The 26,845-nt window shown below is 51.1% G+C and overlaps 11 protein-coding genes across 11 annotated transcripts; 4 read left to right on the top strand and 7 right to left on the bottom strand.

The window, feature by feature from the left end:
• Positions 1–213: 213 nt before the first annotated feature.
• EDD37DRAFT_671608 (fungal-specific transcription factor domain-containing protein) lies at positions 214–3,495 on the top strand (the record flags this gene model as incomplete). Its single annotated transcript, XM_062819421.1, has 10 exons — positions 214–331; positions 385–551; positions 601–1,005; positions 1,071–1,089; positions 1,139–1,333; positions 1,394–1,683; positions 1,735–1,941; positions 2,002–2,501; positions 2,555–2,897; positions 2,962–3,495. The coding sequence occupies 10 exons, from the start codon at positions 214–216 to the stop codon at positions 3,043–3,045; spliced, it is 2,328 nt and encodes a 775-aa protein (XP_062675729.1). The 3' UTR covers positions 3,046–3,495.
• Positions 3,089–5,558, bottom strand: EDD37DRAFT_70331 (cytochrome p450 monooxygenase). The gene is made up of 7 exons (XM_062820194.1): positions 5,193–5,558; positions 5,062–5,114; positions 4,788–4,950; positions 4,479–4,721; positions 4,190–4,384; positions 3,756–4,132; positions 3,089–3,698 (listed from the first exon to the last, which is right to left on the bottom strand). Exons 1-7 carry the CDS (start codon positions 5,346–5,348, stop codon positions 3,233–3,235), a joined length of 1,653 nt encoding a protein of 550 aa, XP_062675728.1. The 5' UTR covers positions 5,349–5,558; the 3' UTR covers positions 3,089–3,232.
• Positions 5,559–6,119: 561 nt separating this feature from the next.
• Positions 6,120–7,050, bottom strand: EDD37DRAFT_70483 (Glyoxalase/Bleomycin resistance protein/Dihydroxybiphenyl dioxygenase). The gene has a single exon (XM_062820199.1). It carries the CDS (start codon positions 6,765–6,767, stop codon positions 6,174–6,176), a length of 594 nt encoding a protein of 197 aa, XP_062675727.1. The 5' UTR covers positions 6,768–7,050; the 3' UTR covers positions 6,120–6,173.
• EDD37DRAFT_70452 (uncharacterized protein) lies at positions 6,962–7,803 on the top strand. The gene is made up of 3 exons (XM_062820197.1): positions 6,962–7,348; positions 7,410–7,642; positions 7,710–7,803. The coding sequence occupies exons 1-3, from the start codon at positions 7,156–7,158 to the stop codon at positions 7,722–7,724; spliced, it is 441 nt and encodes a 146-aa protein (XP_062675726.1). The 5' UTR covers positions 6,962–7,155; the 3' UTR covers positions 7,725–7,803.
• Positions 7,804–8,770: 967 nt separating this feature from the next.
• Positions 8,771–10,923, bottom strand: EDD37DRAFT_617928 (monooxygenase). The gene is made up of 3 exons (XM_062815776.1): positions 10,270–10,923; positions 9,630–10,212; positions 8,771–9,577 (listed from the first exon to the last, which is right to left on the bottom strand). The coding sequence occupies exons 1-3, from the start codon at positions 10,579–10,581 to the stop codon at positions 9,006–9,008; spliced, it is 1,467 nt and encodes a 488-aa protein (XP_062675725.1). The 5' UTR covers positions 10,582–10,923; the 3' UTR covers positions 8,771–9,005.
• A 323-nt stretch (positions 10,924–11,246) lies between these two features.
• On the bottom strand, positions 11,247–12,504 carry EDD37DRAFT_604711 (diphosphomevalonate decarboxylase; the record flags this gene model as incomplete). Its single annotated transcript, XM_062814762.1, has 2 exons — positions 11,247–12,375; positions 12,440–12,504. The coding sequence occupies 2 exons, from the start codon at positions 12,502–12,504 to the stop codon at positions 11,247–11,249; spliced, it is 1,194 nt and encodes a 397-aa protein (XP_062675724.1).
• Positions 12,505–12,593: 89 nt separating this feature from the next.
• Positions 12,594–14,129, top strand: EDD37DRAFT_671584 (cytochrome c heme-lyase; the record flags this gene model as incomplete). The annotated part of the gene is made up of 2 exons (XM_062819420.1): positions 12,594–12,625; positions 12,680–14,129. The coding sequence occupies 2 exons, from the start codon at positions 12,594–12,596 to the stop codon at positions 13,665–13,667; spliced, it is 1,020 nt and encodes a 339-aa protein (XP_062675723.1). The 3' UTR covers positions 13,668–14,129.
• On the bottom strand, positions 13,891–15,449 carry EDD37DRAFT_70294 (Cut8 six-helix bundle-domain-containing protein). Its single transcript, XM_062820192.1, has 2 exons — positions 15,250–15,449; positions 13,891–15,198 (listed from the first exon to the last, which is right to left on the bottom strand). The coding sequence occupies exons 1-2, from the start codon at positions 15,320–15,322 to the stop codon at positions 14,366–14,368; spliced, it is 906 nt and encodes a 301-aa protein (XP_062675722.1). The 5' UTR covers positions 15,323–15,449; the 3' UTR covers positions 13,891–14,365.
• Positions 15,450–15,876: 427 nt separating this feature from the next.
• Positions 15,877–19,554, bottom strand: EDD37DRAFT_617920 (rRNA-processing arch domain-containing protein). The gene is made up of 2 exons (XM_062815775.1): positions 16,414–19,554; positions 15,877–16,364 (listed from the first exon to the last, which is right to left on the bottom strand). The coding sequence occupies exons 1-2, from the start codon at positions 19,455–19,457 to the stop codon at positions 16,184–16,186; spliced, it is 3,225 nt and encodes a 1,074-aa protein (XP_062675721.1). The 5' UTR covers positions 19,458–19,554; the 3' UTR covers positions 15,877–16,183.
• Positions 19,555–19,747: 193 nt separating this feature from the next.
• On the top strand, positions 19,748–24,418 carry EDD37DRAFT_557872 (elongator complex protein 1; the record flags this gene model as incomplete). Its single annotated transcript, XM_062813728.1, has 4 exons — positions 19,748–19,925; positions 19,975–20,007; positions 20,472–22,246; positions 22,391–24,418. The coding sequence occupies 4 exons, from the start codon at positions 19,748–19,750 to the stop codon at positions 24,416–24,418; spliced, it is 4,014 nt and encodes a 1,337-aa protein (XP_062675720.1).
• Positions 24,419–24,446: 28 nt separating this feature from the next.
• On the bottom strand, positions 24,447–26,717 carry EDD37DRAFT_70236 (nucleoporin protein Ndc1-Nup). Its single transcript, XM_062820191.1, has 2 exons — positions 26,442–26,717; positions 24,447–26,397 (listed from the first exon to the last, which is right to left on the bottom strand). The coding sequence occupies exons 1-2, from the start codon at positions 26,590–26,592 to the stop codon at positions 24,476–24,478; spliced, it is 2,073 nt and encodes a 690-aa protein (XP_062675719.1). The 5' UTR covers positions 26,593–26,717; the 3' UTR covers positions 24,447–24,475.
• Positions 26,718–26,845: the final 128 nt, after the last annotated feature.

Below are 26,845 nucleotides of genomic sequence, written 5' to 3'. Positions count from 1 at the left end.
CCATTGCCTCGGGTATTCACAAATGCTCGCCGAGCATGTTTTGCAATGGTCACAGCAAGCAAGGCTGGTTGGAACTTGCAATGCACTCCACTGTCCCACCCCCCACGTTCTCCCCGCCTGGGGACCCTTTGTCATACTTTACACGAAAGCTCAAGACAAGACTCGAGACTACCAATGTCAAGATCTTCAGAACATATGTAGGCCTGATTGATGATGACTCTCGCCTCCGTAACACCGGTTGTCTCTTCCTCTCCTCAATCTCGGCGGCTTCAAGATGCGCAGGCAAAACGAGTCGTGGCATGCAATTATTGCAGGGCTAAGAAGATTCGCTGTGAGCTCCCCTTGGAACAGCCTGCAGATGCTTCCGCTTACACCTATATCTAGGCAATGGCGGCACCGACGGCCCATGCACAAATTGTCTTGATCGGAAGCAAGAATGTGTCTCAGCTACTCCTCGTCGTTGGCGTAGGAGAGAACGAAGCAGGGAGCCGGATGACATCGTGGACAGATTGGCGCGTGTTGAGGCACTACTGAAGCAACAACCATTCCCTGTACGCTGCATGGCCGTGTCCTTCTGCTATCTCTGTTGACCTCCCACAGCATACTTCGACGGATCTTGAACCTCTGCCAGATTTCTCAACTCCTTTGACTGGTGACTGTTTTAGACTTCTAGGAGGCAACGACTCAGATTTGATGAACCCACCGCAATTGCCCGATCAAACCATCGCTGTGGGGATGAACGAGGAAGGAAGTCAGGGTCACAACCTGCACTTCTTGACATTCCCCGGTCCACAGGCGATGGCAAATTCTTCTGCGATCAGAGACCCGGGGTCGCTGATAGTGCAAAGAAACTCAACATATCCTGCCGATACGACTTCTTCGTCTATGGAGTGGGGTTCTGCATATGCACCTTCTACTCCTTTCGATCCCCCCAATGCTGCAGGCCTTGGAGGCGATAGCCCTGAGGAGATTCGTGAGAGATGCTGTATCTCGTCAAGCGAAATTGTAGGTCACTCTTCCACAGACTACAGGATTCTTTCTCGCATCGGCAGCTGACTGAGACTTCATAGTCCAACTGGGAGTATCATGGTACGGAGTTGTCAGCAAGATGTGTATCCCACAAGCTCACCAAGTCTAGGTCCAAGGTCATTCTTATCCATTTGTTCAAAACCAGGAATCCAATGGGTGGCGAGTAAATCGGGGAGCTCGACGTTCAATCATTCAGCCAAGAAATTCACCACGTACATCACCAGTCGTCTCAAAATCGAGAAGATGCTGTCCAGAGAGCGAAAGCCGGAGCCAGATCAAGAGACTGCGTGGAGGTTCACTCGAGGTATGGCTGTTCACTGGTCCGACTTGATGGTCGAAAAGGAGCAAAACTGACCATTGCCAGCGTTTTTCGAGGAAGCCCTCGAGTCTGCACTAGGGATCGTGCACCGCCCGTGGTTCGAGATGCAACTCAAAAGTCATTTCAATGGGACCATCAGCGATGCTGACCCAGCTTGGTATGCTCTCCGAAACGTCGTCTATGCGTTTGGATGTCGCATAGAGCTCTCGAAATGCAGTTCCTTCAAAGAAGCCACACAATCGGCATGGGACTGGTTCGAAAATGCATTATCAGTTCATACAGAAGTGTTATACTTTCGAACGTCGATAGTTGGTGTGCAGGCGTTGACTCTGATGGTGAGTATGACCCACCGAGTGGTGATCAAGTGCCTGACGAAGACGATATAGGCCTACTTCACACAAAACTTCGGCAGTCCGTGTCTCGAATACATGCTTTGTAGCACTGCCGTACGACTGAGCATTGCGAAAGGGCTTCACCGACAAGCCGTATCTTCATGGAACCTGACCGACCACGAGAATTCTCTCCGAAGCTGTTTGTTCTGGGCTGCATATTGTTTGGAGAAGCAGATAGTCTGCCAATCCGGACGTCATTCAGTGAGCTATTCTCTGCCATGGAAAGACCTCCCAGGATGGGATTGCTGATTCTACTACCAGTTGATTGACGACGACGATGTCAGTTGCCAAGTACCAACATCTGCCCCTCCTAATAGTACTGTCAATGTCGAATATTTTAGCATCTTGATCAGCTTAGCTCGACTTTCGTCACTGGTTTCCAAAAAGCTCTCCACGGTTCGAGCGTTCCAGCAGGGAGCGGAGTCTGTGGTGAGATCCGTTGCTGAACTAGACGAGCAACTCGAAGCTTTGAAAAGCTCAATGGACCCTACTATCTCGAACCCTACTCGACCCAAATCGAGTCCGTCATCTTCCACAATGACCGCACAACAACTCGCCTATCTTCGCTCTGCATTGTTCAGCTTGACACTGGATATGCACACTTCATTAACGTACCCTTGGAGTCGCAGCATGCTTGGCTTGACTCCTTGCGCTGCGTTGCGCGACCAGGTCAACAGATCAACGCAGATCGTGGCAGAGACATGTCGCAAGGCCATCCTGGCGACTGAGCATGTCCAGTTTGACGCCAGCACTCCTGTTCCGTGAGTCCTGGCCCCCAGTTTTCCCCTAAAGGGCTAGTTAACACTTTACGCAGGCTCGGCTTCTTTGGGCCCATACATGCTCTGATCAATCTCTTTCTTTATATTTTGCAAGATCCTCAACGACCTGGCGTTCAGTCTGATCTTGCACTCATGGACATGGGCGCGGGATATTTTGCTCGGGTACAATTTCTGACCGACTCGGAAGTCTCCATCAGCTTTGTGCGAGAGATGGCTTCCCTTGCCCACGAAGTGACAGAGAAGGCTTCTCGTCGTCAGGCTAGTAACACTGGCATTGCTTACAACCAGGATCTCTCGAACTTCCCGTCAATCATACCGGATAGCGCGACGGATCAAGATCTTGTAGTCGAAGATCAGCTGTCCAACGATCAGACCGCTGTGAGTCCTCCTTCGATTCCCACACAACTTGGCGAAGCGTGTAGCTGACTGATTCGGTTGTTAGGGCGACATGGGCACTTCTTGGGACCTTGAATGGGAAAGCTGGAGCACTTTTCTACCTACAGGCGACGATATTTTCTTGACTTGACATTGATAACAATACTACCGTGGTATATGGCTGGCTGCCTTTCTTACACCAACCCAAAAGGAAGCATTGCAAACATCCCGTCATCAGCCATGCTCCCGCAAGGACATGGGTCAGCAATGAGAGGACTCCGCCGGTGGGCGACCATATCGTCGATGGCACTGACCTCATGAGTCGTCCGTCGGTCCGATCACACATCGACCTTTTCAGGCATCCACGTGCTTAGAGCCATGCCCTCCGGCATCTTTTTCCATTGCTTAGTGTTGGGGTCGAGCAGGTCCTGACATTCGCGGGCGGCGACTCGTATGATCTTGACCTTCTCTGCAGATCGTGGTGTGAACACGGCCTGGTAGTCCCGTGGTTGCACGGTGATGCCGCCCACGAGGTCGTCGATGTCCGGCGTGATGGGGTTGCCACTGTCGTCGAGCGGCTTGGACATGTCGAACGCCCAAATAAGCCTAGACATTCCCAGGAACAACGAGCGCTCAGCGATGTGGATGCCCTGACAGAGGCGGCGGCCTGCACCGAAATTGAAGTTGTCCCGTTTGGCTGGGTCGCCGTTGGCCGACTGGTACAAGGTCGTAAAGTCCTCCTTGAATCGATCAGGATCAAAACGACGAGGATCTGGGGAGCGTTTAGGGTCCATATGGATAGCCCTGCAGGTTGTGAGTCAATAGCTTGACACAAACGCAGGCACCGGGGCCTGAACTTACCAGACATTGTTTATGACTGTCGCGCCTTTCGGGATGACGTAGTTGCCATATGTATCGTCCTTGGTAGTTGCATGAGGCACTCCTAGAATGATTGTCGGCATCCATCTCAAAGACTCCTTGATGCAGCATCGAATATAGTGGAGCTCGTCATAATCGTCCATGGTGGGTAGACGTCCATGGCCCACAACGCGGTCAATTTCTTCCTGTGCCTTCTTCTGGACTTCGGGGAAGACAAGCATAGCCAGAATAAAGCCGTAAAGAGTCCCAGACGTGGTGTCCGATCCGGCCTCGAGCAGGGAGCCGGACATGTAACCGGCGGCATCATCAGAGAACTTCTCGATCTGCTGGACTCGAAGCACGTCGTTACAAAAACATGGCTAGCAGCAGTCAGCATCAACGAGATTTTGACTTTTGTCGATAATAGGCACACTTACCAATCCAGTGCCGCTCTCAAGTCCTCTCTTTGCGCGCATCCAGTGGCCCACGTAGAGCTTCTTCTCTATCTTATGCAAATACTTTGCATATCGGACGTTGGGTGCGATGAACGAGGGAAGCTTCTGCAGGATGGGGTACAGGTCGGCAATCTGAGCGCTAGCACTTCCTGCCAGCTCACCCCAATGGTCGAAACACTAATACCACCAAAATATTAGCTTATCAATTTCCCACAGCGCGTCTGTCGTTGATATCGCCCATGAGAAAGGGTGGAAAATAATATATACTAACCCAGAAAAGTTGCTGTAGCTCTGGATCCTTGATGTCCGGGCATCGAAAGCCGAAGATCATCTGTGTGGCCAACGAATAACTGAATCTGCGGATGTGGTTGAGAAAGTCCTGAGGGGTGTCGAGCAAGCCATCGAGAAGGATCTTATTCTCGAGATCTTGATATGGCACGTAGGTCACGGCCGCCTTGATGTTCAGGATGTTGTGAACCATTTTGTGGATCATGCGCCAGTTGTCACCATATCTCTGTAAAAGTGGTCAGCTGGATTCTGATATCAATGGTACAGGGTATGTATGGGCGGTCTTCCTTACCATTACCACTAGTCTCAGATCACCACTCGCAATCTTTTGTCCGATGAACATGTCGGGTCGGTCAGAGTATATCCCACTCTTCTTGTCCAGCAGGTCTTTGACGGTCTCATCGGAAGACAGGACAATCACGGTTTTGGTGCCGAGGACGAGCGAGTAAATTGGTCTGTACATGCAGTGTCAACATGATGAAGCAAGTGCCAGAGAGTCACATAAGGAAGGCCAAGGGGTAGCATGATTTGCTGTGGTAGCAGCACAGACGACGTTGGTCACTTACCCATATTCTTGGGCCCACTTCTGGAATTGCAGATGAGGCTTTACGGTTGGCATCTGATTTGCAAAGGTTCGGTCGGTCAGCACAGGACAGTCCCTGTATACAGGTGATATAGTGGGCAGGATCATGCTTACCAGATGGAGATTCCCCAGTACTGGGATTGTAGGAGGCCCTGGCGGTAAACCTGGAGCTCTCTTGCCAATCTTTGAGAGTCTGATGAAGGCGGCAAGCACCACTGCTACCGCAAGCAGGGTGACTGCCCAAGGGTTGCCAAGGGTTGCTTGATACATTGTGACGGGTCCGTATGAAGAAGGACGAAGGACACAAGCTCGCAAGATGATTCCGAGCTCTGCTTGAGCTGGATTGATATAGACAAGACAAAGGTACTTCGGCGTTGTGGTCGTCTAGCTCAATGCATGGTCATGGTTCTTCGTCCCAATGAGAGGCACTCAGATGAAAGACGTTTCGCATGGTCTTCCCCGTGGCAGTCCCCGGATCCCCCGCACCAAGGCGATCCTACTGCCTCAGAAAGGTGTGGAGAACGAGGTTTCGGTGCCGGCCAAGTTTGCCCGGATATCGAGGCCTAGCAGACATTCCTAGCCATACCAGGTCTAGTCATACCGACCGGCGCCGAAGACAGCAGCCCGAGCCCGAACGACATGTGGTCAAGCGCCAGTCCACGCATTTGAGTGCAAGCTCGACATGGAGTAAATGAGTACTGACCATACATCCGGGCATGGATGTTGGAGCAACCGCCTGGAAATCATGGATGACACAGTAGGTTTGTGTCAAGTCCAGGGCAAGCTTGTTAAGCCTAGTAGCCTGATGTGGTGCCGCGAAGACTCCCCCTCCGTGCCGGCCGGAGGCACTTTTTGCACGGCCATACCTGCTGTGTTGCTCTCTAAGCGGAACAACTTCGCCATAATTTCGACGTGCAGCAAAATGACATTGCAAATTATTCTCCCCATACTGCGTCACCTCGTTGAGTGCTGTGCCACAAGCAAATAGACCAGCCTTGGTTGACAATTCAATCATGGTCAATTGAACGCTACGTTCCCTCCGCTTCAAGGCGAAAGTGAAGTCCTGTGCATGCTTCCCATGCTGCGTCCATCTATCTAGAAGTCAGAGGGCAGCCCTCTCGGCCCAATTTCAACACGTTTCTTCAGGTCCGCGTCCGGCACTCCATCCTTGATCTTCTGAATGAGCTCTTCCGCATCAAAATCCGTGCCGATGGGATTTTCGGCGAAGTATTTACCGGTCATAAACTCATTGGCTGATTCGATGGTGTCGAAATTGTCGACCTGCGTTTCGAGCATATTGCCGTCGGGGTCCTTGTAGTAGATGGATGTCGTGGGTCCGTGGTTAACACACCAGGCTGGTGGAATGCCACGAGCTTTGCGTTGTCGATATGCTAAAAGGAGTGCCGACAACGTAGGAAACGTGAAAGCGATGTGTTCCATCCCAGCACTCGTAGGGACTTTGGGTCCCGTACCAGGTATGCCGATGAGTGCGATACGATGATGTTCCTCGTCGTATGTGATAAATGAGATGAAATCGTTGCCGTATGTGACCGTGCCTCCCAGGAAGTTTAGGTAGAAGTCGACCATTTTCTGGAAATTGCCAGTACGGAGGACGACGTGCGCCAGCGTGGACGGGCTCAGCACTTTCGTGCCGACGTCATCAAAGTCAGTATGTCCGAGAGAACCCATATTTGAGTCGTTATTGTTGTGTTTCTTTTGAGAACCCGGTGGTAATCATCCAGTGTAGTTCGATGTTGAATGGACAGTAAATATGCTGCGGGGAAGGAAGCAGGCCTCCAGCTTCGTGGGCCTAAAGTACGAGTGGCTTTAGGGATACTTAATGCTTTTCAGACAGTCAGGACCTGCACGTCATCTTACCCCGAGGCCGAGACCGATGCGCCTAAGGCCCCCGGAATCTTCTTCGGGCTAGGCCAGGATTTGCTGACGTCTCAGGCTCCCCACATCAGAATACTGTAGGTCTGGGTACAAGTATTTGTTAGTTTCCAGTGCAATATGTTCGGCACTCTCTCTGTTCAGACAGCTTTTCTGACCTCCTCATCAACCAGAGCCATTGTCGATGTCTTATGTAACTGATGGTACCGTCTGGCCCGTGGCTGTGACCCTCGATGACAGTGTGAAAGATGTCATCAGCCTTTTCTATCAGCTGGCCGATGACAATAGTGCACAAGCCGGCCCACGACTGGCAAGTGAGGTCTTCACCCCGAACGGCGAGTTTGTCACTGTAGCTGGAACGCTCAAAGGGAGTGACGGTGAATAGGAGCCCATACGCACAAGCAAGCCGATGGCGAGACAATGCTAAAAGTTTGCCAGAGATTTCTCGTTCTCGGGAGCAGACTCAGGCGAGATTCCCAGGCCGTCGCCATAACATCCGCAAAGTCTTTGTCAATGACAAGCAAGGTCATGACCTGTTTGTGTTAGGCCACGCCAAAATGGACCTTGTGAACGGGAAAAGCGTGGAGACGGACTTCGCGACGCACATTCTTATCAATGTGCAAAGCAACGCAGCAAAGAGTCCTCGACTAGAGTTCGCGGAGGTATTTGCAGTAAGTCATACTTTCATCGCCGTGATGGAAACCGTAAGGCCGCGACGGTCGCTGACAGCAGAGCAAGACAGCGCACCAGTAATGAAGGCGTTGAAGGATAATTGAATGATCAGTCCGGATCGTAAATGTAGTCTATTTGGCAAACGTCAACCTGAGGCGGAAAAGAATCACAAACCACCGTAACTCCCTGCTAATCCGCACTCGTCTCGGCCATCAAATTGTCGAGCATACCACGTCCACTACAGTCTCTCATAATTCCTCACGCAAGCTTCGACCACAGCACCCAAACTCATCCTCGCCTCAACAATCTGACAACTCGCATATGCAATTGCGGAGACTAACTGCCACCTGGCTTGATCTAGGCGAAGCAGGCGTCGAAATCTTTGCTGTGCTTGTTGGTAGCGTGCTCCTCGAGAGCCTTGCGTGCGGTGGTGCTCTGGAAGGTTTGGAAACATATTTTACATTTGAGCGATTGTGCTGCAGCATTCTGTTGAAACCACAAAGGTTTTGGTTAGCTTTTGGGCTTTTGATATATGTAACTTCCGCGATTCCATTCAGGAGACTTGAAAATGCGCATCTTGAAAGCGTCTTGTCCTGGGCCAATATACAATCCACTCGCTAGGCTAGAGACAGTGAATTGTCGTCTCCAATCATTCCACGGCCATATAGCCCCGCAACGCACGAAAATCGACTTGTTGGGAATGTATTGTCTTCCCAGGGAGTTCGAGGGTAAGACAAGGGCAGAAAAGATGGACTTACGGATTTCAACTGGCTTTTAGGCCCCTTGTCCGCATCCTTTGCGTTTCGATCTCGCTTTTGCTGAGCTTTGGCGCCGTTACCCATTTTGTTCGTTGGCTTGTTGGTGAGTTGTTGAAGAAACACGGAGTGAAATGTGGGAGTGCGGTGTACAGGTGGATGGCAAGAAGAATGTGAGTACGGTGTTGGGTGTATGAGGTCGTGGTGGCGGACAGGAAGAAAGTTGTCAGCTCGAGATGAAAAAAAAGTTAGGCGGCAACGTGGTTGCGGCAAGAAGCGGCATTTGTCGTTGGTCGGCAATGGCAAAGGTTTTTTCCGGGTAATCCACATTGAGCCTTGTCAAATCAGCCTTGTCAGATGGAAGTACGAGGACGAGTACCTAGATATGTCACTCATGAGCAACGTCTTACTTCTGACCTGGACGCAGTTTTTGTTGAACCATGCACAAGATATCTCCTTAGACGTTCATATACGTTTCAGACAGCGACATTTATTCCTATATTACACCACAAGAAGCGCTTTAACCCGACCATATACATATACGCAATCCTCAAGTGCCGCTCCGCTACGCCCTTCAGGGCATTCCCGTCTCAATAGCCTCAAGCATCTAACTCGAGACCCGATAGAACTGCAACCCGGTTGCGATATCACCAAATTTGGCATGCCAGAAATCCCAGAGATATGCACTTCTCGGCGTCCAGGGACCTCGATCGCCAGCTTTGGGAAGTGCGCCCTCCTCCGCTGCGCTTTTGATGTAAGTACTGCTCAGATTCAACAGGGGCACTTCCACGACACCTTCCTTCTCGTCGAGTCTAGCCACCACGCTAGTCATACTCTTTTTCTTCATTTGCTTCAACAGTCGCACCCACAGGAGCGCTGTCGCATCAGCCCCAAGAGTCCAGCTAGCGTTCGTATAGCCGAAGACATAAGTGAAATTGGGCAGATCTTGGAGCAGAGCACCACGCCAAATGAATTTCTTGCCTGGATTGAAGGGTTCACCGTCGACATTCACTTTGATACCACCAAAAATTTGCATCTTGAGACCAGTTGCTGTGACGATGATGTCAGCGTCGAGATATTGCCCAGACTTCAGCTGAATGCCACCAGCAGTCACAGTCTCAATGATGTCAGTGACCACATTGCCTTTGCCAGACCGAAGAGCGGCGAAGAAATCACCTCCTATCCACAACATCAGTACGAAATGGCAAGTGGCAAGTTTTGCAGATCTCACCTGGGGTTATGCACATCCTTTGCTCCCACGGATTGTACTTCGGAACAAAGTGCTTATCGAATTGGATAGTCGGGGGCAATTCCTTCTCTGTGGTCTTGCGCAAAGCTTTGATGCCTCGCTCTGGGAAGAGTCGACAGAAATGGAAGAAGAAAAGAGACAGCAACATGAATCGCCATCGAATAAGCTGGTAAGCCCATTTCTCTGGCAAAATGGCTTTTAACACTTTGTCGATAGGAAAGGTGAGAGGAACAATGAGGAAGTAACCAGGACTCCTTTGGAGCATGGTGACTGACTCCGCTTTTTCGCTCATACTGGGCAGCAGTGTGACAGCGGTGGCACCAGAGCCGACAATGACGACCTTCTTGTTGGCGTAATCAAGGTCTTCGGGCCAGAATTGAGGATGAACGACGGTGCCCTTGAAATTCTCAATACCAGGGATCCGAGCTGGGAGGCCTCGATTGTAGTCATAATAGCCAGTTCCTATCATAATGTGGCGGGCATAGTAGGTCCGCGTCTCGGCGCCTTCGACGTTGACCTGAAGTTGCCAATGTTGTTTCTCAGAGGACCAGTTCATGGATTCGACCTAATTGCAAGCATTGTAAGCATTGGCGACGAGAAAGAAAGCAAGGTGAGTACCGACCATATGTTGATATTTGACATGCTTGTCAATACCGTGGCGCTCAGCCGTGGTCTTGACATATTTCAAGATTGATGGAGCGTCTGCAATGGCGCGGTCTTCCTTCCATGGGTCCCAAGGGAAGCCGAAAGTGTGAAGGTCACTGTCTGATCGGATACCTGGATACTTGAAAAGCGACCAGGTTCCTCCCATCTCCGCGCGTCCCTCAAGGACCGCGTAGGAGTAGTCTGGAAGACTCTCCTGGAGGCGGTAGGCAGCATTGACACCGCTGATACCTGCACCAATGATGATGACGTCAAAATTGTTGCTCGCCATAATGGAATACTGGCGATGGAGGCGGCGGGTGTACAAGGACTAGGACTCCTTGAAGGAGAAAGAGGAGTCTGGGAGCAGTGGCGATATATGGTTACAACTTCAATGCAAGGTCGTTGGGGCCTTGATAACCGCCCCGGGGGAGGGTCGGATGGTTTTATACAACCGATTGCCAGGTTTTGCCTCGGTCTACCTAATGCAGCTCAGGCAAGGGTGTGTGATTCGTGGTGTTTTCGTGATAACAGGTCGGCACATACGCCCCAGAAGAGGATTGGATGAGAGTAAGTAGCCTGGTATGTATGAATTTTGTGTCCGTATAATCTAGAATACGTGATCGAACATAGTATAATGCCTAAGAGGATATATTCACAAATTCATGAAGGACACGAACTTCCATCTAGGCTCCCCAGTTCGAAGGAGCGGGGGGCCTGAGTTTGGCGATCTGCGTGTGGCGGCCAGCTCCCTCGGTGTCAAACACTTTCTGGGGCATACCGCCGCGGGAGGCTTGCGAGCCAATGACGACTCAGTTCTTATCCAGGCTATACATCGGCTAGACGACACGGGTGTCTTCACCATCATCACAAAACCTACTCGATCGCACAACCTCAGCTGGTCCAGAATATGGCGTGTAAGTGACCACGTCGGCTTCTGTATCTTGAACAGGCAATTCATTCGTGGGGCACAGCAATTCCCTTCTCATCCACCAGATGCTCCTCGATCTTCTCCGGTCCACCACCAACTCCTGTGCAAATCACTCGACTCACACCAGCCTTAAGTGTCATCAGTGACTTTTGTTCCAGACTGCCAAACTCGTTCGGTCTGATCATCTCTCCGAACTCGCCTTCCCAGCCAGGTATCCTAGATAGAATACTCTTAAAGACCCCCGCGGCCTGATGTGTGTGCTCCTCGAGGTAGTATATCACCGCATTCGGACCAGCATCGAAGGTGTAAGCACATATCAGCTTGCCTGCTTTGCGGTTCGCAGTTTCCACCGCATTCATTGCCGCTCGAGACACGTCGTTCATATAGTGGATCGGCGGCCACGAATCCAAACATATGGCATGGAATGAATTGGAGTCCTGCATCGTGATGCGAGCAAACGTTTCAAAATCCTTTTCGTGAATGGCCTTCTCGATCTCCTTCATCCGTCTAGGCACAATCTCACTGAACCTTGCCCGTGCAAGAGTCGACGTCTCGACCGTAGTTTGCATGCCGGCTGTCGAGGAGACGCCCTTCTTCTCAGCACTGACAACCAGAACCAATGCTCTCATCTCAGGCCAGTGCGACACGGGCGCGACCTCTTCCGCCAGACTGTCGCTTCCATCCTCTTTCGTCCCGGCGCGCCAAGCGACGAATCCGCCCATGAGACTTCGACATGCCGAGCCAGATCCTTGTCTCGCGATAATAGAAAGCTCTTCGGGAGATTGAGGCAGTTCGTAGAGGTCAGCGATTGCCCTGACGAGCGCAGCAAATCCTGCCGCCGAGGAAGCAAGACCGGCAGCTGTAGGGAAATTGTTCGCTGAGACGAGTCGAAGCGTCAATTTTGACAACTTCGGGAGCGACCCATCCTTCGCTTCCAATTTCTCACGTAAAGAGCGAAGATTCTTCAGACATGCTTGCGTGCGCTTCGAAGACTGGATATCCTCCTTTTCACCGTTGAGTATGAGCGAATCGGGACTGGTGAAGGACTCGGAGCATGATGCGGTAGTATGTGCTCGCAGGGACTTCTGTGATAGTGTCAAAGATAGAGACGAGTTCGTCGGTAGGTTCAGTGCTGTATCTCGCTTGCCCCAGTACCTGTTAAGCTGCATTAGTCGTCTGCCCTCCGTGACCCGGGACGACTGCGCGACGGCATACCTACTTGATGACAGCGATGTTGACAGGAGCAGTAGTGCTCGAACGGTATATTTGAGAAGAGCCCGACATACTAGGCACACTCGACCAGCCTGGTTCTGACCGACGCAACGCAATGAAACTGCGGTGTGTTGCTTCTCACAAAAAGAACTGTGGAGAAAATGCGGGCAGCGCAGGAAAAGACCCCGTCGCGGTAGGCTGGCAAAATAATTGTTACATCTACATCAGCACCATCTCAAGCTACAAGGAAACGAAACTGCCACTCTCTACTTGATCTCATCCATTCGTCTCTCGTTAACATGGGTTGGTGGAAAGCAGATCCCGTTCCTGACCCTCAACCACCACAACTCCCCTCAACGCCTCCTCATCCTATACCTACACAATCACATCCAGCCTCTACGTCCGAATCGTCATGCCCAGTCGACCCCAAAACGAGAGCAATATGGCTGCAGCAAGTGCAAAAGACACCTCAATCGCAATCGCAAGCACAATCACAACTACCACCCTCCCATCCACCACTTCCCACATCAACACCAACCCCAACACCCTCTAGACCACCCGTACCAACAGCCTACGCCTCCTCCCAAGAATGCTCTTCAGACCGCATCTCGCAATCTCCCCTTCCACCCTCAGACATCGCCTCTCTTCCTCAGTCCTCACGACCTCTATCGCAAGACCGTGTCGTATCCTCCATCCCTCGCGCAGCGACACCTGAGAGCACACTATCGACCCCAGCAAACAATGAATCCGAAACCGGCACCTCCGCCTCAGGAAACTGGATCTACCCAAGCGAATCTCAATTTTTCAACGCGGTCATGCGCAAGCAAACGTCCTCCAACCCCTCGGACCTCATCAGCTCAATCTCCCACATCATCCCAATCCACAACGCAGTCAACGAGCGAGCTTGGACCCTCATTAGAAAATGGGAAGGCGACTCCAGTGCCTCATGCGGCGGGCCCAAACTCCAGTCCTTCAAGGGTCTAGGCAGCGGCGCCATCTCGCCCAAAGCCCGGATGAAGACGTTCATGGGCTACACGGAGCCCTTTGACCGGCATGATTGGGTCGTCGAGCGCTGCGGAGGCGAGACGGTCGAGTACGTGATCGACTTTTACCAGGGCAAGCAAGAGGCCTCGGGAAATCCGAACGCTCTGAACTTCTATCTTGACGTACGGCCCAAGTTGAACACGTTCGAGGGCTGGAAAATGAGAGCGGAGCGAATTGCTGGGTGGCGATGATGTCGTCTGGCATCATGTAGTTGTATATAATACTCGGCGTCACAGCGCAAAACAGAAAGGGGGAAGATGTTTGAGAGCGACTTGCGGCTGACATTATGTATGAAATGGATATAATTCTCGCCTCGACTCAAACTAAACCCATCCCTGGCTACCCTATGTAAACTCGACAACAACTGAACGCCCATTTGGCCTGGAAAGAAACAGTCCCATTCGTTATTGTCCATCATTTCAACCGCAAACAACCAAACCCTATGCCCTACACAAGCCTGAGAGGACAAGATGTGGCTGGTGTGGTGCCCTTCAATGCCTGAGTCCCAACCCGGTGGACATGCATGTAATGCCCCGATGCCATCATTTCGAAGGAATAAGAAATATGAACGTTAACCTGTGCATGTGCATGGATAATGTCTGTAACAAAGAAGGAGAAGCAAGGACTCGCAGGTGGGAATAATCGGCCGACTTGATCGTGAAAGAAAATGCTCCGTTTCGCCACCCTATGACAAAGGAAATTCGTGTCGACATGATGTGCTGCTGTGTGTGAAGCATATGCGTGTGTGTATGTTGGCCTCTGTTATGCGCTGTTCACTGACAGAGATCTCGGAGGGCAGCCCTAGGGACGGTGTGTATGACACACTCAATGGTCACTAGACTTCAACCCCGATGGAAAAAGTTCGTATTCCTGCTGTTGTGGTGTCATCTCACCAATTGCCAGTACGCATGGTGGGTTGCTCCATGGCGTAGGTGTTCGAAAAAAGTTGTTGACGGATACTCTGCTGCTGCGTTGGCTGAGTTGACGGCCTCAGCCATCCAAGAGCATCGACAAGTGCCTCGTAGGCTTCTCGTAATCTGCCCCCGCTCTTGCTGTTGTGACCTCTCAATTTCTCCTCCCACCCACTATATTGAAGCTGAATGCCGCCACCTCTTTTACTTGCTTCTTTGATGACGCTAGCCCAAGCCCTCGAAATTTCTTCGTAGGCATTCTGTTTGGCAAGGTTGAATGATTGATTATCCCACTCTGGCAAGTCGTGGATGATTCTTGTGACCTCATCGAGGTATTCGAGCGATGTCGAGGACTGTTGTTCATTTGGTGGAAGGAAATGTGGTGTAAAGTCTGTAAGAGCTTCGAGCAGATCGTGCCATTGCGGCCGAACTCGGTCATAAGAGTAGTCGGATCGTGGATTAGGATCCAAGGGGAATGACTGCATCAGTCGATCGTAATATTGTCGTAGAACCTGCAAAGTACTTTGGATGCTCGGTCTCGGGCTGACTTGCATGACTTCTTCCCGCAGTCCGGGATTTCGATCACAGAGTGTTTTCAAGACTGATCTGAGCGAATCTTTGTCTAATGTTTCAAGCAATCTATCGACTGACAATGGTCTCCCAGCCAAGTTGGGGCGTACTCTCTTTCTGGATGAAGGGGTTAAGGCTTGTGGTAATCGAGCATTGGACATAGCAGGTGATGTTGACATTTCATCGTCTCGGTCCGGTGATGGGGATGCTTTGCGTTTTCTCGACGAAGTAGTGCCTGACACTGCGGTTACAGTTAGCAATCTGTGCAGAGCACCATGATGTGAACGCTTACTTGATCTGTTGGGGGAGAGGCGGGTGTGTTCGTGGAAATGAGGAGGAATAGGCGGCGTAGCCAGGCTACTCATGGTGGCTGTAGATGCCGGACAATGCAACGCTTGTTTGAGGTCTGATGGTTCGATGATGGATCGGCAATCGATGTCGACCTTGAGAAATTGCGTCGAGTCTGAAAGAGCAGAGAGAAGAGACAGCCCTTCAGTTGATGTGCACAAGGCAGCGAGCAAGCGGTGAAGGGCTGGGCTAAAAGTGACGGAGGCAGTGTGATGTGGTTCGGGTGTCAAAGTTGTGAAGAGTGGGTGGAACTGGAACAAGTGGTGGATGGATGGATGAACACCGGAAAGAGGCACGCTTAAGGTTCTCTAATCAAGGGAGCCTCGGTCATGGTGATTCGTCGAACCAGCTGGCCACCGTCAACATCATCCAAGGCTTTGCTGCCCAATCCACAGGTTGGCTTTTTCTTCCTCTCGGAAGTTTCTTCAGTGGCCACGGGTCTGTGCAGATATTCGAGCTACACTTCATCCTATTCGCCCTTGTTGCACTATCCACCACTGTCTTTTCATCGCCGAAGGTGGGCAACAAAGCAGGAGAAACCTACGAAAGCCCTTACACTACAACTTAGGAATTTGTCTTAATGCAGCTTTCCACCACTGCCAGGTAAAGAAATGAATAAGATTGTCATGATAAGGATGGAACTTCCTGACTTCATGAGGAAGGACTCTTCCGCAGTCCCAATGTAATGCAGCACGAGAGGTCTGTAGTGTGACATTTTTCCAGGCAATAACATCATACCTGCATCACCCACGACCCTCATGAGAAGCACTGGTTGCTGAAGAAGCCAGTCCATGGGTATCATGCAAACAACAAGTTACTCCAACAGACAGGTCGCTATGCTCGCACAAAAGAAATATCGCCTGGCTATCATAGAAACACTAGAGATATAGTGACTGGGCAGCCACAATATCTCTTCTTACCTTGGTCAGTGCCTCTTCGAACTTTTTCTCCAACTCCTCGCTCCCCATGACTTTAGAGGCTTCCGCCATTTGACGTAGGCCTTCTTCAAGTCGTCGGAAAGTACGGATGAGACTGCCCTCGTAGACATCGGTCATTTTGCTAGACGACGTGTTAGCACTGCCACTAGCAAACCACACAAAGCACTTACCAGATCTCGCCAAATGACTTGCCTTTCGCCCAGGCGTAAATCACGGGCATCAGCTGCCACTTGAAACTCTGCACGTATTCTTCCTCGTTGACAGCCAACTTGGACTCGACCGATACCTTCGCGATGATTCTGGCTTGACGCTGGATCTCTCGTGATAGTCTGGCAAGATCTTCAGGCAGGACCGGTTGTTCATTGACCCTCTCTTCGAAAACAAAACAGCTCATCACAGCAGCACACTGTTCTGGTGACAAATCGTTGAAGAAGCGGTTAAACAGAAGTTCACTAAGCATCAACTCATCACCAGTGCTGATTTCGCAAGCCACTCGAGCCTTTAATTGAACAACTTCGTCTTCGTTGATGAACTGCAGACGGCGAAGCACTCTCTTGCGGCATTTCAGCTCTTCCAGCTGCATGATTGCGTGAGCGTCCTGAATCTGCTTCTTCAGGGTTCGGATTTTGTTCGTGAGGTTGACCTTTTCAGCGTATTGATTGTACAATCCTTCGAGGCGTGGGGAATTATGCAGAGGGTTGGCAACAAGTCTTGATTCCATAATCTCGATCTTGCGGAGGAGCTCTTTGAATGAGTTGTCGGTGATCTTCATGTTCTCGATAGGGTCAAGAACAGCAATGCCATCGGGAAATCGTCTCTGTACCTCGACGAGTGCCTTCTGGACCCGCTTCTTCTCTTCCGTAATCGTCATATCTGCAGGAATGAAAATACGGATGTGAGAGATTTTCTGAACACACTTCAACAGAACTGGGACCACCTCGACTTTTGACTTCTCACCAGGATTGGGGGGACGAACGCCGGCAGGCAGAGACTGAAACGTCTTTGTGGTGGGTGTGGAACCTTCAGCACATTCCAAAGCAATGTCCAAGATCCATTCTTCTTGAGGGGTCATCTTCTCGTGCGATCGACCAGGGCTTCTTCTGGCAAAATTGATGACAGCGCCCCAGCCAAACTCGTGTTCACCGTCTTTGATATAGACCAGCCGACCTGGTTGCATGAAGGGCAAGGAATAGTTCGGGTGGATGATGACGTTTCGCATGTCCTCAGCATAGAGATCGAGTTGCTTCCTCAAATCGTAGTAAGCTCGAATCGCATTTTCATCTTCGATCACCATTGCAGACTTTTCGGCTTCCAACCTCGAGAGTTCCTTTTCAAGACCCGAAACACTTGCCGTACTCTGGAACTGATGGAAACATCTCTCCAGCATGAACTCTGGTGAAATACCCTCAACTCTGAGCAAGTTCAGAATCATGTTGTAACCAAGGTAAAATGCCGAGTTCAACTTGTCCTGCTCACCTCGGACGATCTCTTTTGCGACGCCAGGGTCCATCTTCTCGTCGATCATCATGATGACAATTCCACGTTCGTCCAATCCACGACGACCAGCACGCCCAGACATCTGGATGAACTCGGAAGGGGTAACCCATCGTTGTGAGATGCCGTCGAATTTGCGAACGCTGGTGAAGACGACTGTCTTCGCCGGCATGTTGAGGCCGATTGAGAATGTCTCAGTTGCGAAGAGTACCTTGATCAACCCTTCTTGGAACAAGATTTCGATCGTTTCCTTGAGAATGGGTAGAAGACCAGAATGATGGATGCCAATACCACGGCGTAGCAACGGCAGCAAATGCTGAATCTGAGGTAGATTCTTGTCTTCGGGCGAGAGCATCTCCAATGCGCTGTCAAAGACCTTCGAGACCATTGCTTTCTCCGAATCCTCGTTGAAAGACATGGTACTCATTTGTATGGCGTAAGCTTCGCAGTCTCTTTTGCTGAAACTGAAGACGATAACCGGGTTGTAATTCTTTGTCATGATCATCCGGACAATTTTGTAAATGTCAGAGGGACCCTTATTCCCACCTTTATTTAACTTCTTGTCCTTGCCTCTACCCTTCCTACGGGCCAAGGCGTTGGCAGGGTCGTCACCCTGCTTGTCTTCAATGGAAGTCATGGCTTTCTGGAAGTTGTCCTCTCTGAAAACACCTTTTTCGTCCACTATCAAGTGTATGCCGTCTGCACCAGCCGGGAAGAAGTAGTGTTGCAAGGGTGTCGGTCTGAAATCTGTGTACACAACATGACATGGCTGGCTGTGTGTCTTGGTAATCCATTCTGCAAACTGCATAGCGTTGGGAATGGTTGCCGACAAGAACACATAGCGGACTTTGTCAGGAAGCAAAATGATGGTCTCCTCCCACACGACACCTCGAGTCTTGTCTCGTAGATAATGGATCTCGTCGAAGACGACCCATCCCACCTCTCGCATGATCTCCGAGCCTCGGTAGAGCATCGACCGCAAAATCTCAGTGGTCATGACAAGGCAGGTAGCGGTGGGGTTGATGGTGACGTCTCCGGTCATCAATCCAACATCACCGAAGTCGGCCTGAAATTCTCGGTATTTCTGATTACTCAAAGCCTTAATAGGACTGGTGTAGATGACTCGTTGATTGTTCTTGAGACACTGTGCGATTGCATACTCGGCCACGACCGTCTTGCCTGCACTCGTATGTGCCGAGACCAGGACACTTTCATTTCTTTCAATTGATGCAATGGAAACTTGCTGGAATGGATCGAGCTGGAATTTCCACGTTCTGGCCGGCTCTGCAGGTGATTTGTGTTGGGAGATTGGAACATAATCATAGTCAGGCGGCAGGGCGACTTGATGTCGAACTTGATGCGACAATATGACCTTCTCTTCTTCTGTACGAGCCCCGAGCCCGGCAGACGCCGCGACCTCTCGTGATTGTTCGGTCTCGAAAGTGTCTGTAACAACAGGTTCTGGCTCGTCTTCCATGCGTCTGCGCTTCGTGTCCGGTCCATCGCCCTCGGGAGATTTGGCCTCATCATCTTCTGAGGCCGGTGAAGCTCCGTTCGTGGAAGGCCATGTAACATCATCCCCATCGATGGCATCTTTCATCTCGCCATCGGCTTGTCGCTTCAGACGTTTTCTCTCGCCTCTGCTTAGCTTGGGTGTACTGTTGTGTGGAGGCTGAGCACCCTGTGCTTTGTCCTCGAACACGTCGAACAGCTCATCCATTTTGGCTAAGCAGTAAGGGTTGTGAGATGTTGGAAGAAATCTAGATTGTACAAGGAAACCATGGCTTGCGGCGAGTTACATGCGCAAAGAAATTCCCAATGAAGGCTGGAAAAGGAAACTGCGCCGAGGTCTTGGCAAAGTCGAGTAGCTTTTGGCAGCTTCATTGGAGGTGGACTGATCTCATGCTCGACGACATTGAAGCTGCTCAACACCACCGATTGCTCCTTTCAAGGTGGTTATAAAGGTACCATCTACAAAGCACGCCCATACGACTTACGCTGACCCCTCAGATGAACGCTCAATCTCTCCTCCGCGCCAGAATGGCGACGCAACACATCGCTCGTCGCGGTTTCTCCACCACTCGACCACGCTTCGACAGTCCTTTCCACTATCCTGAAGGCCCGAGATCAAACTTGCCCTTCAACCCAAAGACGAGATTCTTCTGGTTGCGATACTGGTTATTTATGGGTATGGTATTCTGACGCAATCGAGGAACATATGGCTGAATACGGCACAGGCACTGGATTCTTCATTCCCTTCGGAATGGCTCGTATGTATACTTTCACCCGGAAAGAAACACAGTCGCTTATTCTGCAACAGTCTGGCACACATACAAAGCATAAGGGAACCGGAAGAGTCGTTGGGCGGAATCACATCGCATGGGAATCAGTTCAGGGAGTGGCGCCTCGCGAGCTGGGATTTGTACAGAGCCTCAAAGAATTACACATTGAATGCAAAAACACATCACCTAAATTGCATACTCTCGAAAGCGCCCTTTACTTCAAAGTGCATGCCCAATCTTCTCGTCGTGTATTGCGTACCGATGTTCTGTCGGCTTGCATGAACAACAGCCAATCAGGAAAGCGACGTTCGCTCCAGTAAATTTAATTCTCCGACAACATATAAATATTTATTCATTGCTGAAGTCGAAATACTCGTAAGGTCAGCTAGAGTCATGCTACAGGGATTGCTGCAAAGACATTGCCCTCACCATGCGAAACTTGAAGACGATAGCATATCGTGACATCGAGCTGAAGTCTGACCTGCCGTTGACAGCAACAGCATGGGACACGCAAGGGAACAATTCGAATAGTCTAATTTGTGCCTTTGGCCCAACTCCCACACAGCCCATCATCGAGCTCAAGAGGGGATGGGCGAACGATTCAACTGGCGAACGACTCGTCAGCATCACTTCCTGGGATGCACCATGTCCGTTACCGGAATTGGAGTGCGATGAAATTCTTCTTCTTCAACATTTTCCAGATGTCGCCACAACTTGTCTAGTGTTGGCAGGTGGGGATGTGGTGGTCGTACGCGAGAATCCTTCTTCAGACCAAGAAAGGATCGAAATCGTTGGAAGTGTCGATGCCGGAATATGTGCCGCCGCTTGGGCCCCGGATGAAGAGATACTTGCCATCGTCACACGGGCTGATACGCTCGTCCTGATGAGCAGAAATTTCGAGCCACTCAACGAGGCCACACTTTCAGCGGAAGATCTGAAAGTATCCAAACAAGTGTCGGTTGGCTGGGGTCAAAGAGAAACCCAATTCCAAGGTAGACGTGCTAGGGCTATGCGAGACCCCACTGTGCCGGAGACCATTGATGAAGGAAAGCCCGGTGCCTACGAGGATGGTCAGGTTACTGTCAGCTGGCGTGGAGATGGCCAGTATGTCGCAATAAATAGTGTGGTTCCGGGCCATCGTCGGGTGATCAGGGTCTTTTCGCGCGATGGCGTCCTCGACAGTGCGAGTGAGCCCGTGGACGGTCTAGAGTCTGCACTGAGCTGGCGACCATCCGGCAACCTCATTGCTGGTATCCAAAGATCGGAAGAAAATCTCCAGGTGATATTCTTCGAGAGAAACGGGCTTCGACATGGCCAATTCGATGTCAGAACGACCAAAAAAGAGATGGCAGACTGGGCTTCCGCCGTTTCGATGTCCTGGAGTACAGATTCGACGGTGCTGGCCCTCGCTTTCAAGGATAGGATACAATTCTGGACGACAGGCAACTACCACTATTACCTCAAACAAGAGTTCCTGCTCACCGCGCCATTGATAAGAACGTCCGTAAGGTGGCATTCAGCGTCGGAACGATCGCGCATGACAATTGGAACGTCTGAACACCTGCTGGACCTTACGTTTCAGCCCAGGGTAGCGCGAGGAAGCACCATCCCTCCGCATGACACAGGTGTCGTTGCAGTAATTGACGGAAAGACCCTGAAACTGACGCCTTTCAAGCAAGCTGGCGTCCCACCTCCTATGTCTTTCTGCGACGTTTCCTTCGACTGGAATATTACGGACTGCGCGATCAGCCAGGACGGTCAAAGAATCGCTGTGCTGACGACGGATACCGTCGAGTTATGTCAGTGGTCTACACGAACAAATAGTGGTGGTAATGTCAAGTTTACCACTGCCATACAGCACCATTCTGTTCCTCTCCCACCATGTGAGGACCTGTCCAAGAGTTTACGATATACCCAAGTGGTCGAGAGAGACAATGAAGTCTTCATCCTTGCACCAGCGCAAAAGGGAGGAGGCGCTCGTTGCCAAAAGCTTTCTTGGTCTCAAAGTCCCTCAGTCGGGGATTTCGAAGAGCTTCCTGTACCTCATGCAAGTGACAACCTACTTGTCGATACCCTCTTTGAGTATGTTGCTTGCACGGATCCGGGACAGAGGGCTACAGTCATGTTACCGTGTTATTCCGAAGACGAACCCATGAGCCTGCGTGGCCGCTCTCCAGACAGCACTATGTTCACCTTACCGAACATACAAGCGACCATTCCCAATGGCGTTGTCAATGGACACGTCTCAAAGGTCTCCCTGACACCCCAAGGCCATCTCTACGTTGATGAGAGGGAGCTGGTCCGAGAATGTACCTCCTATATTGTGACCTCCGACCATCTCATATTCACCACGGCCCAACATCTCCTGAAGTTCGTCCATCTCACGACCGTCTCGAGCATGCAAGTCCCGGGCGATACCCCTGAAGTGGATGAACGATGCCGCAACGTAGAACGGGGAGCGAAGATCGTCACAGTAATTCCATCAATCTATGCTGTTATACTCCAAATGCCACGGGGCAACATCGAGACGATTTATCCACGAATACTCGTCCTGTCCGGCATCCGTCATCACCTCAAACAGCAAGACTACCTCTCCGCCTTCCTGGCTAGCCAGACGCACCAAGTCGATATGAATCTTCTCCACGACTACCATTCGGAAACTTTCCTAGCGAACGTGCCCAAGTTCATCGACCAACTGCGAAAGCCCAGCCGGATCGACGAGTTTCTCTCAAAGCTGAAAGATGAAGATGTAACCCAAACCCTCTACCGCGATACTCTGAACGTCCAACCTCATTCAGAAGCAAAGACCGAACCACTTAAGCCCGGCAGCAAAGTGAACAAGATCGCCGACGCATTTCTCGCCGCCCTCTCAAGCAGACCCTCCACATATTTTCAGAACATCATCACCGCACACGTCTCCAAGCGGCCGCCGGACCTAAACCCAGCACTATCGCTGGTGTCTTCGCTCCTCCAATCCTCAGAAGAAGAAGCCGACATGGCAGTATCGCACCTATGCTTCCTCACCGATGCCAACCGGCTCTTCGACGCCGCGCTAGCGCTCTACGACCTCGAGCTCACTTTACTCGTCGCACAAAACGCTCAGCGAGATCCGCGAGAATACATGCCCTTCCTGCAGTCCTTGCAAGATCTGCCTGTTCTGCGAAGACGGTACACAATCGACAACCACCTCAAAAAGTACGGCAGGGCACTTGTATCCCTGCATGCCCTCGAAGCCCACGACGAAGTCCAAAGCTACACAGTCAAGCACTCCCTGTACACCACAGCGATCGATCTCTACAAATACGACAAACCCCACCTCGACACCATAACCAGACTGTACGCCGAACACATATCAACCCAGTCTCAGCACGCCGCGGCCGCCACGTTGTTCGAGTCTCTTGAGGACTACGCACAAGCATACCCATCATACGCACTAGCCCACAAATGGCGCGAAGCATTAACATGCGCGAGTCTCGTGCCCTTGGACCAAGACCGCCTGCTCAACCTAGCAACATCCCTAGCAACCAGCTGCACCGACGAATCGCGCGACTACCGCTCCGCCGCGACCATCCATATCGACTATCTCAACGACATTCCCGCCGCAGCCCGATTGCTTTGCAAGGGCTCATACTTCGCCGAGGCCTCGCGCATCTTGGCCATGAAAGGGTTGGCAGGGGAAATGCCACTGATCATCGACTCCGGCTTGACCGAGAAATTCGGCGAGATTTTAGAGCTGGTCGCAGACTGCAAGACACAGCTGGCCTCTCAACTCCCGCGCATTGCCGAGCTGCGCAAAAAGAAAGAGGAAGATCCACTTGCGTTCTATGGCGGTGATGCTAGCATTGCGGATGCAGGCGTGGATATCCCGGATAATATCTCGCTGGCCGCCACAGACGCCAGCACAATCGGTGGACAAAGTCTCTTTACACGCTACGGCTCGAACGCAAGTAAATTTGGTGGGACTGTCGCATCGAATGTATCGCGCAAGACGTCGAAGACTAAGCGCCGAGAGGAACGAAAACGAGCACGTGGTAAGAAAGGAAGTGTGTACGAGGAAGAGTATCTTGTGGCGAGCGTGGGCAGACTTATCGACAGAGTCAACGGTGTGCACGACGAAGTCAAACGATTGACCAGCGGACTGCTGAGACGCGGCATGCGGGATCAGGCTGCTAAAGTCGATGAAGTCCTCAAGGACATATGCGAGCAGTGCGCGCAGGCTAGAGTTGAGGTCTGGCAGATTCCGCAAGAGCAGAAGGAGGCTGAGGGCATGTATGAAGTAAATGGAGAGGGTCGACCACCTGGAGCAGATGGTGTGTTCTGGGATAGTCAGCAGGAGACCCAGAAGCAGGCTGCGCCAGAAGTCAAAACGTGGACATCGAGCGAGCTGGTAACATCGTGACTAGGATGGCGATAGTTCGGCATTGGCAAGATGACCAGAACTTTTTTATCCAAGCCTCTAGCTAATGACCTGTTCCATTTCTCGTCTTCGTTCTTGCGCTCCGTTTGCGCCGCGAGAAGGTTGTCTCCACAGATTCTCCGACGATCGCTGAGAAGGCTCTAACCTCCTATTTTCTTTCCTGCCGTCTCGCCGCTGCTGGTTGGAAGAGTCCTCCTCTCGGGACTCTTTCGCAAAGAGCTGTCTGCGAGCTGCCTTTTCTGCTGGCTTGGGTTGTTGTTCCTCCGATTTGGGTGGTTCAACCGCTTTCTTTGCTTGGTTTAAATCGGCAATTCCTAGACCGACATCGAGTAGATAAAGCTGGAATGCAGCCAACAACTCTCTCAAGCCAGACCTTAGTCTCTCGATGATGATCTCAACCTCTTCGATGCTTGCATTGTTGTCTGGCTTGTTCCTTGCGACATACCCTTCGACAATCGTCAATGTCCTGGTCAAGGTCCTGACAGTTTCTGGCACCGTTGGCGTTGCTTTGCCGTATGTATCCTCTGAAAGACTGGCTACCAGCATTTGCGTGATTGAATCGATAGCATCGACAATCAGGGCAGCATTGCCGTTTGGACTTCCCAGGACCGCGGCATTAATCCTCGCTGCATTGGTCGAAAGGAAAAACCATCCTACAGGACTCTTTCGCAAAGCGGCCATCCATTGCTCGACGAGACTTTGGGACTGCGCTTGTTCTGCACCTGGAGGTCTGGCATATTCGAGGAGCTTGTTTTCCATTGCTTTCGTCGTTTTATCAATGGGCGGACGCCATGGCTGCTGACTGCTTCCAATTTGGCGCAATGGACTTGAGACCAATGATTCACTCATTTTTGGCTTCGATTGTGCCTGAAGAATGGATTGTGTTTGTAGCTCCGGTACGATACGGGGCAAGTCCTTTACCGTTGCATTTGTAGTTGGTTGTTGGGCTTTGGGAGGCGGTCCTAATATTCGGGCGTCGATGTCTCGAAGAACTGCAAGGCCAGCATCAGACATTTGACTCCATAGCGGACCAGTCGGTCGCTCAATGTCTTCGAAGATGGTCTTCCTGCGTTCTTTGTCTTTCTGTGCGATAATAGCAAGCTCCCAGAAAGCAAAAGTCCTAACCACATCTCTTTTGGCCCTCAACCCATTGAGTAAAGTCCCATTGGGATCTTTACTCTTGGCAGAAAGAGGGAATCCTTTCTTGGTGGGTTCTTGATTGAAAAAGACCAGGAACAAGGAAGAAGTAAATTCCCACGTCAAAATCAGCAGAAATCCTGCAATCATGCACTTGGCCAAATATGGAGGTCCAAGGTAAGGGTGTCCAATGGGGTGCGCGTTGGCTCGCGAAAGGTTAAAGAACGGTTTTGCGAGTACGAGATGAAGTTGCCAGAATGTGTTCCGGAGGAGGATACCGTTCAAGAACGGGGCCACCACAATGCAGCTTCCCGCGATAGTTGCACTTCGAACAGTTGCAGAAACGGCCCTCTGTTGTAGCTGAGTCTGTATGGGCGCAAACATATGCGGAGTCGATGCTGTACCCTCTTGGTTCTGCTTTGCTGGCCGCTTCGAAACAGGAATGATGAGGGACGAGTTTCCACGGTAGAGATGAGATCCGGCGTATGCGAATGCAAGCGTCAACGCATACAGACGGAAGAAAATCGGTTTCTCGTTCAACATATCCGGCGTATTATGGCTGCCTCTTGTTATCCACCCAAGGTCGGGCGAAGACCATATGTAGGCTTCTGTAAACCACCAAGCCGAAGCCACATACCAAAACACTGTCTGGAAAGTCGTACCGCTCAATGCATTTGTTCTGAGGGCCGCGAAAGAAGATGTCGTTGTCTGTCGGCCGACTTTAAGCGTGGCTACCTGGAGCATGAAGACGAACAGGCTCGACATGAAGAAAAGCAGGGCTTTGAGGCCAGCAGGACCGAATGGAAACCATGACCAAAAGAGATCTAGACATTAGCAAACGTGGGAAAGCCAGGACATGCCGACGTACCGCGCTTAGAAGCAAGCCAGAAAGCATTGTTCAAAGCAATCAGCAAGCATAGCAGAGCGGCATGTACAAATCGAGTATGAAATGCTGAATTCAAGAACCTCCTGTACGGGCGCGGAGGAGACAGTGTAGGTGTTGCAGCAGAGGTCGCCATGGTGGGCTCAATAGACGAAGAATATGGGCATTGTATTGGGCCAGTAGTCAACGGCCTGCGTGAACTACCAAGTGTATTTGAGGTGGTCGTTGAGATGAACAGTGGTACAACGAGGTGTGTGAGCTGTTGTAAACATTGAATTGACCTGCGCGCATCTCCAAAAACTTTCTGGTGTCACTCAATCGCCCGAGCACGTGACTGGGATTTCCAACCCGCCGCCCTTTATCGTCGCTTGCAGGCTTCAACATTCTTG

The sequence above is a fragment of the Exophiala viscosa genome (assembly GCF_022695815.1).
Source record: "Exophiala viscosa unplaced genomic scaffold EDD37scaffold_1, whole genome shotgun sequence".
Classification (NCBI taxonomy): Eukaryota; Fungi; Ascomycota; class Eurotiomycetes; order Chaetothyriales; family Herpotrichiellaceae; genus Exophiala; species Exophiala viscosa.
The sequence above is the reverse complement of the archived record's forward strand: the minus strand, read 5'-3'. Positions and strand labels throughout refer to the sequence as shown.

Bases quoted from the DNA above. Each gene is read 5' to 3' on its own strand.
- EDD37DRAFT_617920 (XM_062815775.1), bottom strand. From the start codon at position 19,457: ATGGATGAGCTGTTCGACGTGTTCGAGGACAAAGCACAGGGTGCTCAG. The intron at 16,365-16,413 runs GTAAGTGCTTTG...CACGTCGTCTAG, and splicing joins AAGTCATTTGGCGAGATCTG to CAAAATGACCGATGTCTACG.
- EDD37DRAFT_70331 (XM_062820194.1), bottom strand. From the start codon at position 5,348: ATGTATCAAGCAACCCTTGGCAACCCTTGGGCAGTCACCCTGCTTGCG. The intron at 4,951-5,061 runs GTAAGTGACCAA...CTGCATGTACAG, and splicing joins AAGTGGGCCCAAGAATATGG to ACCAATTTACTCGCTCGTCC. The intron at 3,699-3,755 runs GTAAGTTCAGGC...CACAACCTGCAG, and splicing joins ACAGTCATAAACAATGTCTG to GGCTATCCATATGGACCCTA.
- EDD37DRAFT_70236 (XM_062820191.1), bottom strand. From the start codon at position 26,592: ATGGCGACCTCTGCTGCAACACCTACACTGTCTCCTCCGCGCCCGTAC. The intron at 26,398-26,441 runs GTACGTCGGCAT...GCTAATGTCTAG, and splicing joins CTGGCTTGCTTCTAAGCGCG to ATCTCTTTTGGTCATGGTTT.
- EDD37DRAFT_617928 (XM_062815776.1), bottom strand. From the start codon at position 10,581: ATGGCGAGCAACAATTTTGACGTCATCATCATTGGTGCAGGTATCAGC. The intron at 10,213-10,269 runs GTCGGTACTCAC...GCTTGCAATTAG, and splicing joins ATGTCAAATATCAACATATG to GTCGAATCCATGAACTGGTC. The intron at 9,578-9,629 runs GTGAGATCTGCA...TGTTGTGGATAG, and splicing joins AAGGATGTGCATAACCCCAG to GAGGTGATTTCTTCGCCGCT.
- EDD37DRAFT_70452 (XM_062820197.1), top strand. From the start codon at position 7,156: ATGTCTTATGTAACTGATGGTACCGTCTGGCCCGTGGCTGTGACCCTC. The intron at 7,349-7,409 runs GTGAATAGGAGC...AAAGTTTGCCAG, and splicing joins AACGCTCAAAGGGAGTGACG to AGATTTCTCGTTCTCGGGAG.
- EDD37DRAFT_70294 (XM_062820192.1), bottom strand. From the start codon at position 15,322: ATGAGTAGCCTGGCTACGCCGCCTATTCCTCCTCATTTCCACGAACAC. The intron at 15,199-15,249 runs GTAAGCGTTCAC...CTGTAACCGCAG, and splicing joins CCTCTCCCCCAACAGATCAA to TGTCAGGCACTACTTCGTCG.
- EDD37DRAFT_70483 (XM_062820199.1), bottom strand. From the start codon at position 6,767: ATGGGTTCTCTCGGACATACTGACTTTGATGACGTCGGCACGAAAGTG.